The 17,261-nt window shown below is 37.3% G+C and overlaps 2 protein-coding genes and 1 long non-coding RNA gene across 5 annotated transcripts; all 3 read left to right on the forward strand.

Moving 5' to 3' along the window:
- The first annotated feature begins 382 nt into the window (after positions 1-382).
- On the forward strand, positions 383-7,563 carry LOC132182748 (zinc finger protein CONSTANS-LIKE 9). Of its 3 annotated transcripts, none has more exons than XM_059596083.1 (6): positions 383-472; positions 1,921-2,559; positions 3,589-3,951; positions 4,787-5,032; positions 6,316-6,632; positions 7,087-7,563. In XM_059596083.1, exons 2-6 carry the CDS (start codon positions 2,038-2,040, stop codon positions 7,211-7,213), a joined length of 1,575 nt encoding a protein of 524 aa, XP_059452066.1. In that variant the 5' UTR covers positions 383-472; positions 1,921-2,037; the 3' UTR covers positions 7,214-7,563. The 3 variants fall into 3 exon arrangements, with proteins under 3 accessions (XP_059452066.1, XP_059452074.1, XP_059452083.1); XM_059596091.1 differs by having other exon boundaries at positions 6,316-6,605; XM_059596100.1 differs by having other exon boundaries at positions 6,316-6,669; positions 7,087-7,151.
- Positions 7,564-9,625: 2,062 nt separating this feature from the next.
- LOC132167364 (zinc finger CCCH domain-containing protein 15) lies at positions 9,626-13,893 on the forward strand. Its single transcript, XM_059578316.1, has 3 exons — positions 9,626-9,708; positions 10,525-11,236; positions 13,220-13,893. The coding sequence occupies exons 2-3, from the start codon at positions 10,544-10,546 to the stop codon at positions 13,544-13,546; spliced, it is 1,020 nt and encodes a 339-aa protein (XP_059434299.1). The 5' UTR covers positions 9,626-9,708; positions 10,525-10,543; the 3' UTR covers positions 13,547-13,893.
- Positions 13,894-15,503: 1,610 nt separating this feature from the next.
- On the forward strand, positions 15,504-16,318 carry LOC132167080 (uncharacterized). The gene is made up of 2 exons (XR_009438652.1): positions 15,504-15,795; positions 15,899-16,318. It is a non-coding gene; the product is annotated as an uncharacterized LOC132167080 (long non-coding RNA).
- The last annotated feature ends 943 nt before the right edge of the window (positions 16,319-17,261 follow it).

A 17,261-nucleotide genomic window follows, 5' to 3' on the forward strand; every position in this document is an offset into this window, starting at 1 on the left:
TGTGTTCTGGAGTCGGGACTATAGAAGGTATTGAGTGCCGTGAGAAAAAAGCAATAATTTCTGGTATGAAACCAGACCTGCCCGGTGGCTAATGGGCCAAAAAAGGCGCTTAGACAGCACCCAGCGTGAAACTCGTAGCCGCAATTCCTAACCGCTATAAAGCCGTGGCGAATTCCCATTGGCCGAGGCAGGTACATACAGTAGACTTTTGGATCACATGTCCTTACTTTTACTCACATGCAACTCGGAGATAACGTCAGTGGGCCCTACGCTCCATGCCACGTGTCCACCTCCACGCTGGAAAGTTCACGCTCAAAAGCGCACACGTCAGACAAAAAAGGACTAAAAGTAAAGATAGAAGAAATGAGAAGAAGATAGAGAACATAGAGCCAACCTCTCTGAGACTCGAACTCCGAAGAAGAAAAAAGCTTAACCGCTTTCTCTTCTTCGATTTTCTTTGACTCATCCGCAGGTACTTTTCTGCTTTCTTCTTCTTCTTCCTTTTTTTTTTTTTTTTGAAGTTCTTTCTTCGTTTTTGAAGTACATGTGATCTTTGAAATTTTGAATGTCTCAACTTTGATCTTAATTTCTTACGCATCAAAGTTTGGAAGAGTTTTTGGGTCAACTGGTGAAGTGAGATTGGATATAAACTTGATATGGGGGGTTTTTTTTGGCTGTTTGTTTAGCTAAGATCGCGTTTAGTTTCTTTCAGATGCAGATAAGTCAACTGCAGTTTTGCAGTTGGATTTATGAAAGGAACAGAGTAATTGGTTGGTTGGATTTGAATTTTGGAGCTCGTATATGTGTAACTGATGTTAAAGAAAAACAAATATATTTCAGGGCGTGTTTGGATTGCAAATTATGCTGAAAGGGAGAACACATAGAATTAAAGCGGGATAAAATTCAATGGCCTACATTTTATTATATAGAAAAATACGATGTTACAAATCTCCTCCTGAGCTTGTAATTTTCCTAATTAATTTCATTTAATTTTGCTCTCATGACAAATGTGATTTCATTTAAATTTCCATCCTAGTATATAGCTTTACAAGAATAGGTAGGTGTGATAGGTAAAGTACAATCGTGGTAGATGTAGTAGATGAAGCATAAGTAAGGATTACAACTTTATCAGTACTGAGGAAAAGTCTATGGTGGGATGGAGAAAGTTGCTTAATATTCTGGCAAAGTTACTGAAGATTATAAATAATTTATTGATGAGTTAAGGATGTTTCCTGAATTGTATAGTTTTTCATATTGAATACTATCTGACCAAATTATGATGAGTTGGGATCAATCCAAGTCACCATGGAAGGAACCTTGTAATGAAGAATTAAGAGAAATTAAGATGTTCATGGGTGGTGTTGCTGTTTGTTTATTTATATTAGCTAGGAATGGTATTTGTAAAAGTGATCCTATAAGGGCATGATTTTTTTTTGCGCATTTGAATAAGGACCTTTGAAGGAGGTGATTCATTTCAAGGTGCAGAACAATGGGACAATTTGTTACAGTCTTTCAATTTTAAAACCAGATATGGCTTTCGCTTATATCGTGGTCCTTAGAGCCATCCATCCAAGAAGAAGTGTTTGTAACTTAGGGCACATTAGAAAATAAAAATACAAGATCTGTCTAAGATACACCCTTAAGTGTTTAAAGTTCTGGCAAAAGAAAAGTGATAAAAGAACTGTTCACAAGCACATCCTTAAGTTTTTGACAGTTGTGCCTTTAGATGTGGAATTTAATAATTTTATGTTTGCAAGGTGTGGTATAGTTGTTGTTTATTATTATTATTATTATTATTATTATTTTTTAAATTGCAGTAATACCACATTTGTCACGTTGGTATGGTTATGGTTCTCAGATTTTGGAAACTGTAGGGGGGAATGGTCATGATAATAATTGACAGTGTCTTTAATGTTAAAGGTTTCTGGGCTTCAAAGATCAGCGGAATTGATATCCATATTCACTGAAACTCAAATGTGAAACATCAAATTACGAGGTTTTAGAGTCTGGGAGTTCTTTATGACTGCAGAGTAAGAGATGGAAAAAATTTGTGAATTCTGCACAGCATTGAGGCCAGTTGTATATTGTAAGGCCGATGCAGCATATCTTTGCCTTTCCTGCGATGCAAAGGTCCATTCAGCCAATGCACTTTCCAGTCGACATCTGCGAAGCATCCTATGTGACTTGTGCAGGTACCGCCCAGCTTATGTTCGGTGTACAGATCACCGATTGTTCATGTGTCGCAGCTGTGACCGAAGCCAGCATGATGGCTCTTACCAGCATCAGAAACAGGTAATCAGCAGCTACGTGGGATGCCCTACTGCTAAGGATTTTGCATCGTTGTGGGGTTTTGAACTAAATGAAGCAGGCAGTAGTACTAGTCAATATTCACTTGTGTCAACTTCACGTGGTTCTGGGGATTCCACCGTTGTAAATTTGGATATTCCAGGACAATCTAGCTCACAAAGTGGAGGCCTCTCAGTTTCATCTAGATTGAATTGTGCAACCCTAGTCTCCGGAGCAGAATCTGAAGTGGGATCAAGCCGTCAACAAAGTAAGGTAAGCAGGATTAACACTATATATGTTCTTCTTTGATGGATCCATGATAATATTATTATGTTTAAATTCTCATTTTTCACATAATATAAGAAGTTCAAGCCCAGGAAAGACGTGATACTTTGGGGGAATTGATGCGAATTATGATTGGGTTACTCCTTGACATGGGATAGGGTCTTAGATTTGAGGAGGTTCATAAGCATTTTACTTTGTCTATGTCTTAGTGTAGTAAGAGACTTTTGTGTTGCTGAAAATATATGGAACGTACTCTTGTGACTCTTACCAAAATATATGGAACTCCTTGACTGGTGACACCTCACATCAAAATCCATATGCTATTATTTTCTAATATGAATCATATCGTTCTAAAATGGAAAAATCTCTAGTGCTGAGGTCCAACATCCTCCATTGTTAAAATGGATAAAACAATTGTTAGTTTTACTTAGAGCTCCTTGTTTTCTGGTAGATTATGGTGGAGGGTTCTACTCACCTGCCAGAAATAGGTAAGACAGCTGCTGATGATGATGACAATGATGAGGAGGGACTCCTTCAGATATATCAAAAGTCCTACACCTTAACAGACTTTACTATTAGAAGCATTTGCAAATGACTTGCATCCTCGTTTACATCAGATTCCTCCTACTGATCAAGTGTGTGGTTTCACTTTCATGGTTGCTCGCTTGGATCAAGTAGGGTGTTTCTAATGACTTTGAATATGGGGTTAACTCTTCATCTGACGATAAATTCTTGTTGACAATAACTTTAATGTGCATTATAATCAATTCAGATACCCATGGAATGGAGTACATTGATCTAATCCATGCTAAGAGTCTGGCAATTCAGAAATTTGGTTTCTTGTTGATATTGACAATGAACTAGATAGTTTACTATTATAAATGAGTTGCAGTCTCTTCAGCTATTTTGGGGTCTGATATATTTCACACATTAAAGTGTCTGATTATGTTTGTGTGCATTGCTTTACGACTACAAAAAACCTCTATAATCTGTTTTAGTATTGCGCTTCACTTGCAGGTACATAAAGTTAGACAGCAGCACACTAGCTATATTCTTCAACAGATTCTTGACTTGAAAAGGCTGCAGATCACTGATGAGTCTAACCTTTCGCCTTTAATACGTGACCAAGAACAACTTGACATATCTTCTTCAACACATGCTCCAGAGAAGTTCAATGAAAATATTGATCAGCATTTACAACATTCCCAGGATCTTAGCACTGATCCTCAACAAATGGACGATTCACTTCAGGAGCTGAAAGCAGACACTTTGCCATTCACATTTTCTCAACAGGAGCATTTGCCTTCATCTTCAAATATTGGGCTTCCTTTGCATGGAGAATCCTTCTGGCAATATAAAAGTCCAGTTCAAAGTAGTCAGGTTTGATAATTATGATCATGTCATTAAATTGGATCATTGTTTGATTAATCAGCATGTGCCAGTAGAATAAGTGAAACTGCTTCTCAATGTGGGGGCACTGGACTGTGTTAGTTCATTCTCGCCACAATTTTCATTATTTACTCTGTATCCAAGTTGTGATGCTAAGTTCCACGTAATGGAACAATTGATATTTATAAATATATACTAGACCATGGTTTCACTTGAGGTACGTAAGCTTAGAACTTTGATATACAAGTCTTTAGCATGTTTTGGACGTGGAACAAAAAGAAAAACAAAAAAGACAAGTTTTACAACTAAATGCCTCATATTTCTGAATATTAAACTGTGATACACAGTTAGTAATTCCTTCACGTGCAACTTATTGCAAAGTGAAGTGGGTGCAGAATGGTAGATTAGGGTCTCTTTAGTCAACTCCAAATTTCTGAGACAAAGTTTTGCTGAGTTGAATTGAGCTGACTTTAGTCTAACTTGTTTCATGGTAAAATTGCATGTCTTGAACTTCAGAGTACTTGTTTCATATTCATGATGCTCGTCTCCATCTTATACTTCTATCTTATCTTGACAATAATTAGATTATCTCTTGCTTGCTTTCTGACACAGTCAGCTTGTGCACATGGCCACATGTATCGTGTATGACTTGAGATCCTGATCTCAATCTTTGGATATTTCATCGCTTGACAACAATAGACTTATGGCTCTCATATAGGCTGTCCAGGAGCAGTTGGTTCTGATTACATATTTAGTCACATTGAAATTTTTTACAACACTTTGTATTCATGCTACACAATTAATTTTTGTTGATTGATTTTTGCAGCTGTGGCCTCAAATTATACAAGACCTCGGGGTTTGTGAAGAACTTGTTTGTGATGATGATTTCAACATACCTGATGTTGATTTAACATTCCTAAACTTTGAAGAACTATTTGGAGGTGATCAACTATTTGGGGGTGATCAAGATCCAATCAGGGCTATGCATGATGATAACGACGACATGTGCTCTTCCTTAGAGAAGGATTTGTCCCTTGACACCTCAGATAACAGGCATGCAAGTGCTATGGAGGTCTGAATCATTACTATTCTCTTTTTTTTTTTCTTTTTTTTTTGGTTCTGTAGCTGCATCTTGTCTCTTTCAAAAACGTCATTATAATTTGAAACATTTTTTAGAATAGCATTATAATTGGAAACACTATCGCTGAGATTTAAAATTTTCAATGTGTTGATATGTATTAACTCCCTCTACCCTGTAAAACAAGGAAGAATAAAATGAATAGGAGAAATGCTTTGAAGATTAGGAAGAGGCTTTAGAAACTTTAAACTATAGGTCCTGAACTGAGAAGTACACTAATAAGGACGCTTTTACACATAAATAGAAATTTCACGACACTCATAAAAGCAGTATAATCATTATAGGTAGTGAGGTCATGCACTGCTATCAATAATAACTTTGAATGCATCAATGAATATGTAAAATGTTGCACTGGGTTTAAGAAATCGTAAAGTAAGCATGTTTAGCATCAAGTATTTTCAAAAAACAAACATGTATGCATGTAAACCGAGTACTGCAATTGCAAATGTCTACATTTGTTCTGGAAGGCATATGGTTTCATTGCCGTTACAATAGTTTAATGAAAATATTTGTCAACACCTGCAAATATCATCATTAACGTAAATTAGTAGTAGAGTGGTATGTAGATCTTTTAGGGTACTTGAAGTTGCTATCCCCATCTTGACTTGGAAGTCTAAATGATCTAGGCTTCATAATAATAATTATGTTTTATGATTTATTCTTAAAATCACTCGCTGCTTAGATGAATACCTCAACATGCGCATGTCACAAATACCCTATTAATCAATCTACTTCTATGACATTTCAAATTCTCGGACAATATATAGATAAACCATTCTATTGCGTCTTATATACTAGCATAGCTTTCTAAGTGACCATCAACAAGAGCTGTCCTCCTTTTTCCGCTTACAAGAAAGTTTTTTGGCTAGGCATTCTCTGACTTCTAGGCCTAGTGATAATAGGTTTTTGTGGCTCTTGCAAATTCTTGCTGGGACTTAGTTGACTTTGGGGAGTATGGTGCAATTAGGCAGGTAGCTGGGTCGATTACCTGAGCTTGCCCTCATGGTGATAACGGTACCAATGAGCATATAAGTTCTGAATTTTTGGTCATTAATTGTTTGGCGCTAAGTTTGTTAGTGAACCTTTTGTACAAGTAGATAGAGATTTTAGTATTTTTCACAGGCATTCAGAACATTTTAAGGCAACATGCGTTATGTATCCAGTTTTGATATAATTTTTTTTTCTTTTTTCTGTTCCTTCTTTTTATGTCATGCCAGGATGCCTCGGTGGCTTCTTCTGTTCACATCACTCCGTCGGCTCATATGGACAAATACATAGGTCCTTCCGACAAAGTTCATAACCCTCCTGGAAGCGCGGATTGTCCTCGTCCAATTCGACCATCATATTCAACTTTGTCATTCTCTCTTTCGAGGTTTAGTGCGGAGAGCAGTGGTACTGATTGTCTTGATAGCGGAATTTCTCCTTTCATTACAGGAGGGGAACCTTCATATAATTCACCTTACCTTGAGGGTGCACATCTGGAGGCCAGAGAAATTGCCATGATGAGGTACAAAGAGAAGAGGAAGTCTCGACTGTGAGTATTATGTTTCTCTCTTCTACCAGGTTTTCCAGTGAGTATCATAAATTGCTCTGAGATTTCAGTAAATGCCACGGGATTACAGTTGTCTCTTCCTCTCGCATGCATTCACTTCATAATACGCTTATTTTATAAACCTAGTAACTCAAAAACCTGAATGCACACAATCACTCTATTGGAAAAATAATTATTTTCTGTTTTGGTTGGAGATTATTTAGCTTAATTTCCTAGAAAAAAAAAAAAGAAAAAAAGAAAAAAAGAAAAAGGTCTCACTAGATCTATCTGGGATGAAGATGTAGATTACTACCAAAATAGAACCTCACAAGGTACTTTTACCAAGCTCTCAATTGTGACTAGACTTAGAGCAGCTCAAGGTTGTCGTAAGAAATGTGAGGTATATTTCTTTTGGTTATGCTCTCCTATGGTAAATGTAGGGTTCTTCCTTTTTCAGGCATGAAAACAAAATTCGTTACCCCTCTCGGAAAGTTAGAGCTGATATTCGGAAGCGGGTAAAAGGAAGATTTGTGAAGACAGAGGGCTATGACTCTGATGGTATTGATGTGACAAGAAGCTGTTAGCTTTGCATCTTGGAGTTGTACATATTTCAATTCTGGAGTGAAATAGCCCCCATGGGGCACTCATGTTTATTAGCTTCAATTCGACACATTCGTGGCACTCATGTTTATGGCTTTAATTCAACCAATTCTTTCAATCCCATGTATGTGTATAGTCTGTGCTCAAGTTCTATCAGAGAGGCAAAAAGTCTCAAATGCTTTGTATTGATGAAAGTTCTTTATGCGTCTGTAGAGAAGAGATTCTGGGAGAATAATTTCCCTAAAACTTCAGTTGAGTCCCTGTATAAGTTTCTACTGATTGTACGTAACAATCTCTTCATTCCCTGTTATGAAAAATTAGTGAACTGTCACTTGACCAATATGTGAAAAATTATAGTAGTAATTAGGTGGGAAGCAATGGCAATTCTTAAAAACACATTTATTTCTTGCAAGTTACACCGAAAATAATCCAATAGAGCTTTGAATGTTCCTTAGTAATTCAAATAATTGATGATGGTTTGCATGGCATTTGAAATGAATCCATTAAGCCTGACAGACTAAGAGAGCGGTTGCGAGGCTCACCTGTTTCAGGCAGTCTAAGATGCGAGACTTACTTGCCTGAGACAAGTCAGCTCCAAAACTTCCCTCTCTTAAGTTGTCCGAATTTCACATAAAAATTCTACTTCAGATGCTGAGTTCCCAAAGCATAGGTTAGGGTTTTGCAACATTAAAATAAAGTATATGCCTCTCTCGCACTCTAAAGCTACGTAGAATAAAAAATGGAAATAGGCAAATGTAATGAAAATGAAAGAGAAACAAAGCTTAATATTGTTTATAATAATAGGTTAGAATATGAAAAATGTGTGGCTGAATTGACAATGGTTGCATCAAAAAGTGTTTGCTGTAGCCTATAGGCGGGGAAGGCGAGCATGATGATGCTATTATTCACCAAACATTTGATAATAGATTTTGATAGGGGAGCTATTGGACAAAACAAAAGAGGTTGTTATAGTTGTGATAAAGAAGCAAAAAACACATGATGGCACTTTCTTCCTAAATGCCATATGTCTTAATCTACTTTCATGACTTGAAATTTTGAAACCCCAAAACCACCAATAAGCTTCTAAACCAAGCAACAATTTAATCAAATGCCCTCTCTAACCGCAATGGGACCTTGCACACTCAGCTTCACTTCTGTCACACCACCTTACCTTTCCCTTCAAACTTGAAAAAAAAAACTATTAACAATATATTATATTATATTATAACTGGGTCCCTTTTGTGGGATTATTATTCGAATTTTTGGCCTCTGCCGAAACCTTTTTTTTTTTCTAGGTAATTAATGTATACCAACCATTTGAAGAATCCTACAATAAAATCAACAAAAAAGCAGTTTAACCTTGATTTATTCATCCTATGTTTAGCACTATATCAATCAATATTCTCGTGCAGGTACTCATAGTGCTTATAAGAAAAGGAAGATGGTTGGGATACTACAGTTTTTACTATAGTTTTCATACAAGTTGATGTGACATTTCATAATTGATAAAATAATTAAAAGAGTGTCATTGACTAATTAATTAATCATTTTCATGTTCACCTGAAATGGCCAAGAGTAGAGAACTTAAAACAGCATTAAGCACTAAACTTGTAGTAAAATGAACTGCATAGAAACTAGAGTTGTACTACAATCCCTTATAAACTGATATATGACAGTTTACGTGAATGCCATGTGGCACAATATAGTGAAATTTTGTTTTTAAGGTAAAATTTCAAGCTTTCATTCTAAATTTCTAATCATAATAACATTACATCCTCAATTAAATTAAGCCCTAAAATTTAGTTGTTGAATAACTGATTCACCAAGCATGCATGTAAAAGGCATTGTCATAATTAACTTGGAAACCCGAGGATATTAAAGTCAATTTGAAATTTTGGATTTGGGTCACGAGACGTGCAATTTGTTTGCCAATGCATGTGACCAATGAAGTGGGCGCTCTAAATACGTGAACTCCAAACACCCTCTCTCTCTCTCTCTCTCTCTCTCCAGTAAATCACTCTCCGGTTAGCTAAATTCTTACATGATGGGACCCAAATCAAGTGAAGCGTAAACCGTTCGACGGGCCCTTTTCACCGTAGAAAGGCTCAATCGTTTGTTATCCTTCTTCTCCCATTACAGTAACAGCAGATTACTGTACGAGCTTCAAGTACGTTGAAATGACTGAAATGCCCCTGATAGCACACAGCGAAGCTTTGTAACCGTGACTGTGAGGGTAGTTGGAAGTAAAAAGGGCACTATGTGGTGAATGGCTGTTACCATTGTCTCCCAAAACGGTTTCAGATTCGTTTGTTCTTCATAGTTCCCTCGCACCAAAGCACGCTCTCTCATTCCCTCTCTTTCCCTCCAAAGCCTCCCAATATAAAACCACCTCTACCCTCGCTTCCCACAGAATTCCTCTCTCTCTCTCTCTCTCTCTCTAAAACCAGAGAAAGAGGTTCTCTGCTATTTGCTGCTTCAGGTGATCGAGTTCCTTTTTTTTTTTTTTTTTCTCTCTCTCTCTCTCTCTAATTTCAACCGTATTTAATCTGATCCAATCATGCAATTTCTTCTTCTGCTCTGTTAGTTTATTTCAATGTAAACTCTGTATTTATTTCATATTTCTGTGCTTTGGTTCATGAATCCAAAGGCTAGAGCTACGTTAATCTCTATTTCTGATTTTTGTTCGATTAATGGACGAATTGATTATTTCCAATGTTATGCTTGTGATCGATCTGTTTCTTACTTAAGAGTCGGTTTTCTTTTAGCTTATTTTCTTAATTAATTTTTGACTCTTTGATAATCGGAAATCTCAATATCTTCGCCATTTTTATGAAATTGATGTATTTCCGAAAATCAGTTTCTTGAATGCTGAGGAGTTCTCCTTCGACGTTGCAGAGCTACGTTAATCTCTGTTTCTGATTTTGTTTTATTAATGGACGAATTGATTATTTCCAATGTTATGCTTGTGATCGATCTGTTTCTTACTTATGAATCAGTTTTCTTTTAGCTTTTTTGTGTAATTACTTTTAAACTCTTTGATAATCGGAAATCTCAATATCTTCGCCATTTATCCTAGGTAATAATTTGATAATCGGAAATCAGTTTCTTGAATGCGGCAGAGACTCAGAAGAGTTCTTTGACATTGCAGAAAAAGAAAAATCGTAGAAAACAGAGAATAATCGGAAAAATAATGGAAAAATGATATATCATTAACCTAATTGCTTTTGCTTGTCCTTTTTTTTTTTTTACGGTAAAATAATTGAAACAATAATTTTCCTCTGATTCTTTTATTCAGCAATACTCAAGAGCTCAAAATGCAAAAGGACCAAGCGGCCTCCACCGCCCATGGCGGACACACCAGTGACACCACCACAAGCATCAGATCCTCCCCATTCAAGTGCCAACTTCATACAGACGGCGTCGGATACACCTCCCTCTACTCCCCTATCTTCCCTACCAAATCCTCCCTCTCCGTGTCCCCCTACTCAGACTCAGGCTTCTCCGACTCGAGCTCAACGGTCATATCCAACCACCTCTACCACTCCCGCTCCGTACAGGAGCACCAGGAGATCGTGAATCGCCATTCTCTCTGCCTCACTCACCTCCACGAGGCCACCATTGAAGCCGAGGCCCTCCGCCGCGAGAACACGCACCTCCGCGCCGTGAACTGCGAGCTCAACAAGTACCTGAGCCTCTTCATCAGGCTCGGCTCACCCTCCGCCGACTACACGGCACCGTTTGGGCTTCCAGAGGCGTTTCGCGGTCTGAGTATTGGGGACGAGGGGAGTTCTGCTTGGGATGACGTGGCGGATGGGAGCCCAACGAGCGTGATCGAGAGCGGAAGAGTCCAGAATGTTGAGGTGGAAAGGAAGCGATTCTCGTTGCCCAAGAGTATCTCTGTGAGGTCCAGTGGTTACTTGAAGACGGCAACTCAGGCTAGTGCTAGAGGTGGAGGCGTAACTCGGGGAGCGACTCGGTTTCCCACTACGAGTCCACTCAACGTTACGGTAACACTCTTTAACATTTTAAGTCCGGCCGGCTTGCATCATCTTATTTACTAACAGGAGATTCTCTTTTATTTTATTTGTTTCGTTTTCTTTTTATTAAGAATGAGATCTGTCGTAATTATCACGATAGAGATTAAAACGAATGAAGCGGAGCAAACACCAATCAACCTCCTAAGGCCAGCCCCTTTCACAGAAACTTGTGTACTAGTAACCCTCCAAACATCGCTTTAGGCAAAATAAAATAAAATAAAATAAAATAAATCAAACATCATAGATTCATAGACGGAGATCCAAATCACCCCAAGCTGCATAAATTTAACTCTCACTAACCCACATCGACCTACATGCGTTTAATCCATCAGACAACCCAAATTGGACTCAACCAAACCCTTTCACTTCTTTTCTTGAGACTGAGATTGAGTTTCCTTCTTTTTTTTATTTTTTGTTATTTTATGGTTTTGCAGATTTGAGGATAAATTTTTCGCTCTGATTTGTCGAGGACAGAAAAAGCAGAACCATTTGCCTGTTGTGTTCCACCGCCCCCTCCCCCGTGTTAGTACAGTTTGCTCCGTTAGATGCAGTAGAAGTCTCATTTTTAATGAGATTTCCTTTGTTTTAATCTCCACCGTTGATACATAGACACGATGTCATGTTGCATTCTCAATCAAATAAAACGAGACCTCCTGTTAGTTAAGTAAGATGATGCTAGCCGTATCTAATAATTTTTTGTTGTTGAAAGTGATACACTTTTCAAATTTATTACCTAATTGCCATTTTATTTTTAATTTTTTGTGATTGCACCATTGAGTATTGAGAAAGCGGTTTTGGTGTCTCCCACCGGCCATGTCTCGGATCTCGGTTTTGTTTAGTAAGCTGCAATGAAAATAGCCGAAGAGCTCTGAAAATAATAGTTAGTATCATGTATATATGTTTATAAAATTATTTCTTTAAAAAAACTGAAGCGGGTGACAAGTTTAATTAGACTATATATGGAGAGAGCCACGGGAGGTTCTGGATTCATTGGGTTTTAAGGACTTAGATCATGACATGCGTACGAATATAAAGGTTTATTAGCTTAATTAGGTGCCAATTAATGAGTCTGATAGTACTGGAAGGAAGATATGGTTCCGTTCCATGATGTGCACGGGAGCTTCACTTAGACGTTTGTGTGCATGTAGCGTGTACCTTTTTGTGGGTATTTTTTTTTGTTTTTTTTTTGGAGGGGGAAGGGTTGAGGGATAAGGCTCATGCAACGTTAGGTTTTAATTTCATGTTTGTACGGTTGAAGTGGAAAAAGAAGAACCCGTTCTCAGAGGATAAAACCTCTCGTCCAGATTTGTCTAAGTTTTAGAACTTGGAAGGCCACGTAGACAAGCTCAATTCGGGATCATAAGGGCCCAAACGATAATCGGATGCCACTAGGCCCACTATATATCCATGATCATCAATACGGGATAAGCCACCAGTACTCAGCAACATAAGGAAAGAGTTAACGTAACGAAGATACTGTAGTCGCGCGATCATTTAAAATGCATTGAAGTACTGATAATGTGAAAATAGTTGAGGTAGGATCGTTTTGACACTTGCTGACATTGTGGGATGGTTTCCGGAACAAATGAAAGCTTTAGAAAAGCCTAAAAGCTTGGATGCCCACTTGCCCAGCAGTCTAGAGAACAGTTTGCCCAATAAAATACAGCTTTCTATAAGAGAGATTTGGCCTTTCCGAAGTATAAGGGGGTCTACGTCTTTTAGAGATCATGATCTCATCCTCAACTCCTGATGCTGAGGAAGTCGTGAAATTACAACATACAGCCATACAGGCATGAAGCCCCAAGTCTCATGAGCCTAATGAATAAGATGCGTTGTATCATTTGAGTAATCTAAGGGTTCTTGTCATATAACCATGCATCATGTCAAAACACGTGGGATTTTCATGTAATTTTTGGCGATGATCCTTTTAAGTTATTTTGTCTGATCGTACAGCAAAAGGTGTACGTGCCTGGAGGGAAGAAAGAGGAGGAGGCACTTGAACTAGAAGTGTACAACCAAGGCATGTTCAAGACGGAGCTGTGTAACAAATGGCAGGAGATCGGTTCGTGCCCTTACGGAGATCAGTGCCAGTTCGCTCATGGCGTGGAGGAGCTCCGCCCAGTCCTCCGCCACCCACGCTACAAGACCGAGGTCTGCAGGATGGTCCTTGCTGGCGTTGTCTGCCCCTACGGTCATCGATGCCACTTCCGCCATGCGCTCAGTGAGCAGGAGAGAGCCATGGGTCTGCTTATGCAAAAGGCAATAAAGCTGGACAGGTAAACAACATTATCGCACGAAAATAAATGAAGAGAATGGTGAGAGAAACTGTGATGTATGAGTAAAGCGGAGATCGATCGATGTTTATAAAGCGTAAGATGGAGAATGGTACATAGTAATAATACTCAAGATGTAGCAAGTAACACATGGACATACATACGATAAGAATAATTAGCTAGTGTGATAAACTAGAATGAGTAAATTTTTTGGGAGGCTTTAATTTCTGGCCCGGCCGGAAGGTGATCAAGTTTGGAACTTGGAAGACGGTTCTGTAGAGAGATGTGCTCTTCTTTTATAAGCATTCCATTTTGTTCTATTGAAAAATGACATACTGAAACCTCATACTTCAATGGGATCGATGTTTGGCGATTTTACATGCACCAAGAAACCAGAAAGAAGTCTTCGTAATGATTTCATTTGATTATGCGTCCACGGTGATTAGGATTCACTTGTATATATATATATACATATATCATTGATATGCCGAGTTTCTTGATGCGCTCTCTCTCTCTCTCTCTCTCTCTCTAAATGTAGCCACAGTCCCAATCATTGTACGAATGAGTTGTGTGGGGTGGATAGTAACCCCCAGTCAGTCGTGGTGCCCATAACCCAATGAAGGTAAGAGTATTAAATCAGTATTTTAAAAAAAAGAAGCTTTTTTTAATGAATGAACCAAATTTTTATGCAGAATGACTTCTCAAAACGTACTTTATCTAGTTTAGTTAATAAATTTTTAAAAGTTTCCTACATCCGATTAACTATATTAATTTTTATCTATATCATTTAAATACTATTAAAAATGAAAAAGTTTTAGAAAAAAGAGAACATGTAGTGAGAGAAAAAATGGGAAGAGTTTTGCAAAAAAAAAAGAAAATATAGAAAAAAAGTAGGAAAATATTTGGGAAAAAGAGAAAACAGGTAAAAGAAACAATAAAAAATAAAATAGCTTCATTGAAAAGTGCTACTACATTTAGCTTTTCTTTTAATTCTTCCAATCAAATATTTATTTTATTTTATTTTTTTTAGCTAATTTAATGTAAGAAATTTTTGAACATTTGAAGAGTCATTTTAGATAAAAGTAACATTTAGCTCTTTGCTCTTTTACTAGGAATGATGTAAGGTCATTTAAATAACCATGATATGAGGACTGTTCCGCCCAGGAGATGCCATTTACAACAAAAACTACAACTCATCCCATTGATGGGAATAATCCGTTGCTTAACTCCTGGGCCCACGTTTCCCCACGACCACGAGCAGCCATACATGCTGGTCTTTTTTTCTTCTTTTGCTGGTGCATACGTATTTGATCTTGATCCAATAACAGCAGGTTGTCCGATATCAGCCATTCGGATCCAAAATAGGAATCTATCCCTAAACCTTCTTACCTGTACATGAATGGTCGCAACTCGCAAGTAGGTTAATTAAGGGAAACGGAGAAAATAGGAGAAAATGAAGACTGTCAAAGAAGGTTTCAAGAAACAGAATTGAACGAGAAAAAGTTCATATTCCTCTTAAAACTACCATTTAATTGATTATGTCTCTTCTAAACTTTTAATTGAAACAATATTTTCTTAAACCACCAAAATTGTCAATATCCCCAATGAAAAAAATACCCGATAAAGCTATATTATGTGGGCCATAGGTTAAGTGAACCCTAAATGAAAGGAAACAATGTTACATTAGACCATGAGGTAGGTTGCACCTTTGTCGGGGCACTTTTTCTTGAGTCAAGCTTAAAACTCTCACCGACAGGTTACAGGGGTAGCTGGAAGCCACCGAAGTACTATAGGCCTGCAAAAGACAAGGCCCAAAATTCTGGAAAACGAGAAAGCCCAAATGAACGTGATAGACAAATGGCAATGTTTTATTGGGGGAGAGCCATATCCTTTACTTCTCCTTTACTCCTCTTTTTCTATATTTACCCTAGAGTCTCCCTATTGTACAACAATACACACAAAGAAGGAATCTTTCTGATTGTAGCAAGACAAAGAGAGAAGGGGGAAAGGGAGATGAAGTTGGAGGAAGTTTTTGGAGATGGGAGGGCTGGCAAAGAAATGATGGTGTCCCTCTTTCAGGGCCACTTTACTTTGCCGACTCCCCCCATTCCAAGGATTTCCTTTGGTTCCTCTCTTTCCCCTCTGCAGCTCTCCTCCCAGTTTATAATCCAGCAAATTGTTTCTTCTTCGTTTTACGGTTATCATAAAGATGAGTGAGAATCTATTAGATCTGAGGGTGATTGGAAAGGATGAACGGTTTGAAAAATGTTTTATTTCCTAATTAGAACATGTTTTCTTACTAGTCGTAGTCCATCATTCTTTTGTAGTTTGCTAACGTATGCTTGCTCTCTCATTTCAGTTTGTTTATGTTCCATGATGAAACGAAGCTTGATCTGTGTCATGGCCTTGCCGGAGGAGCTTGGATCTTAGGGTTTACTGTAGAAGATGGAAACGGCGCGGCCAATAATACCTTGGAAGAATATCGTTAGGGCTACTTGCTTGATTGCTGAACAGTGATTATTGAAACTAGTCAATGGCTGGATTGTTCCTTTGTTTGTGCAACATTATTTATTTAAAAGGTTTTAAATACTTTTTAGCATCTTTAACAACTTTGTGTTTTTTGCCAATCGGTTTTCATTTGTGTATAGATTACCATGGAGTCTTTATCCTGTAGAGATAAAAACGGAGATAGCCACTTCCGTCTATTTGAAGAAAATTTACATCAGCACTTCTAAAAACTCGACATGGGACATGGGACAATATACCTAATTAAAAATTATATATATATATATATATATAAAAAAAAATTTATAAAAAAAATTTATTAAAAAAAAAAAAAACAACAACCAAAAAAGGAGTAGTAGTTCCAGCCACCCCAGCACCTTAAGCCCAAGCTGCAAACTGGGGGTGGTTGTTGAGGCCACTCCGGTTGAAACCAACCTAGGCCGGCCAATTTGGGGTAGCCGACGACTTCAAAAGGTCAATGGAAAAAAAAAAAAAAAAAAAAAAAAGGATTGGCTCTAGGTGTGGTTTGGCCCCCCCAAATTGGGAGCATTTAGGTGATTAAAAATTAAGGGTTTTTAATTATTTTAATTTTTAACTATATATATGGACACATGTTTCATTTTCAGTGGTGTTGACGTGAATTTTCGTTAAATTTAGGACAGACGTATCATCTCCATCTTTATTCATAACCAAAGTACCAAGTGTAATAAAAACCAAAACCCGAAGGACAAAAAATAAAGTTATTAAATAAAAGGCAAAAAAGTATTTAACCATATTTAAAAATACAAATATATATAACCACTTCTAAATAATACATTTTTTTAATATTAATTTAAAATTGTACTTTTAATTTTCAAAACAATTCAAACTTAGGGTGAAAAAGTGAGTGGTTATTAACTACCCGCAAATCGCATTAATTGCTAATCACACTAACTATTAACCACTTTTTAAGGCAGTTAGGAAAAACTGTTAACCGCCTAGGCGGTTATTATTAACGGTTTTAAGTTTTGAAGAAATCGCTAACCACTAATTGCCTTTATGTATATTATATAATATATATTATATTTATATAGAAAAAAATATATAAAAATTTAGAAATGATGTCGTATGCAGTAAGGTATTATCATATTACCATAAAAACAACGTTGTTCTAATTTTTTTTTAAAAAAAAATTAACTTTTTTAATTTTTCTTTAAAAAATAGTTAGTTATTAACTG

The sequence above is a fragment of the Corylus avellana genome, chromosome ca1 (genome assembly GCF_901000735.1).
Source record: "Corylus avellana chromosome ca1, CavTom2PMs-1.0".
NCBI lineage: Eukaryota > Viridiplantae > Streptophyta > Magnoliopsida > Fagales > Betulaceae > Corylus > Corylus avellana.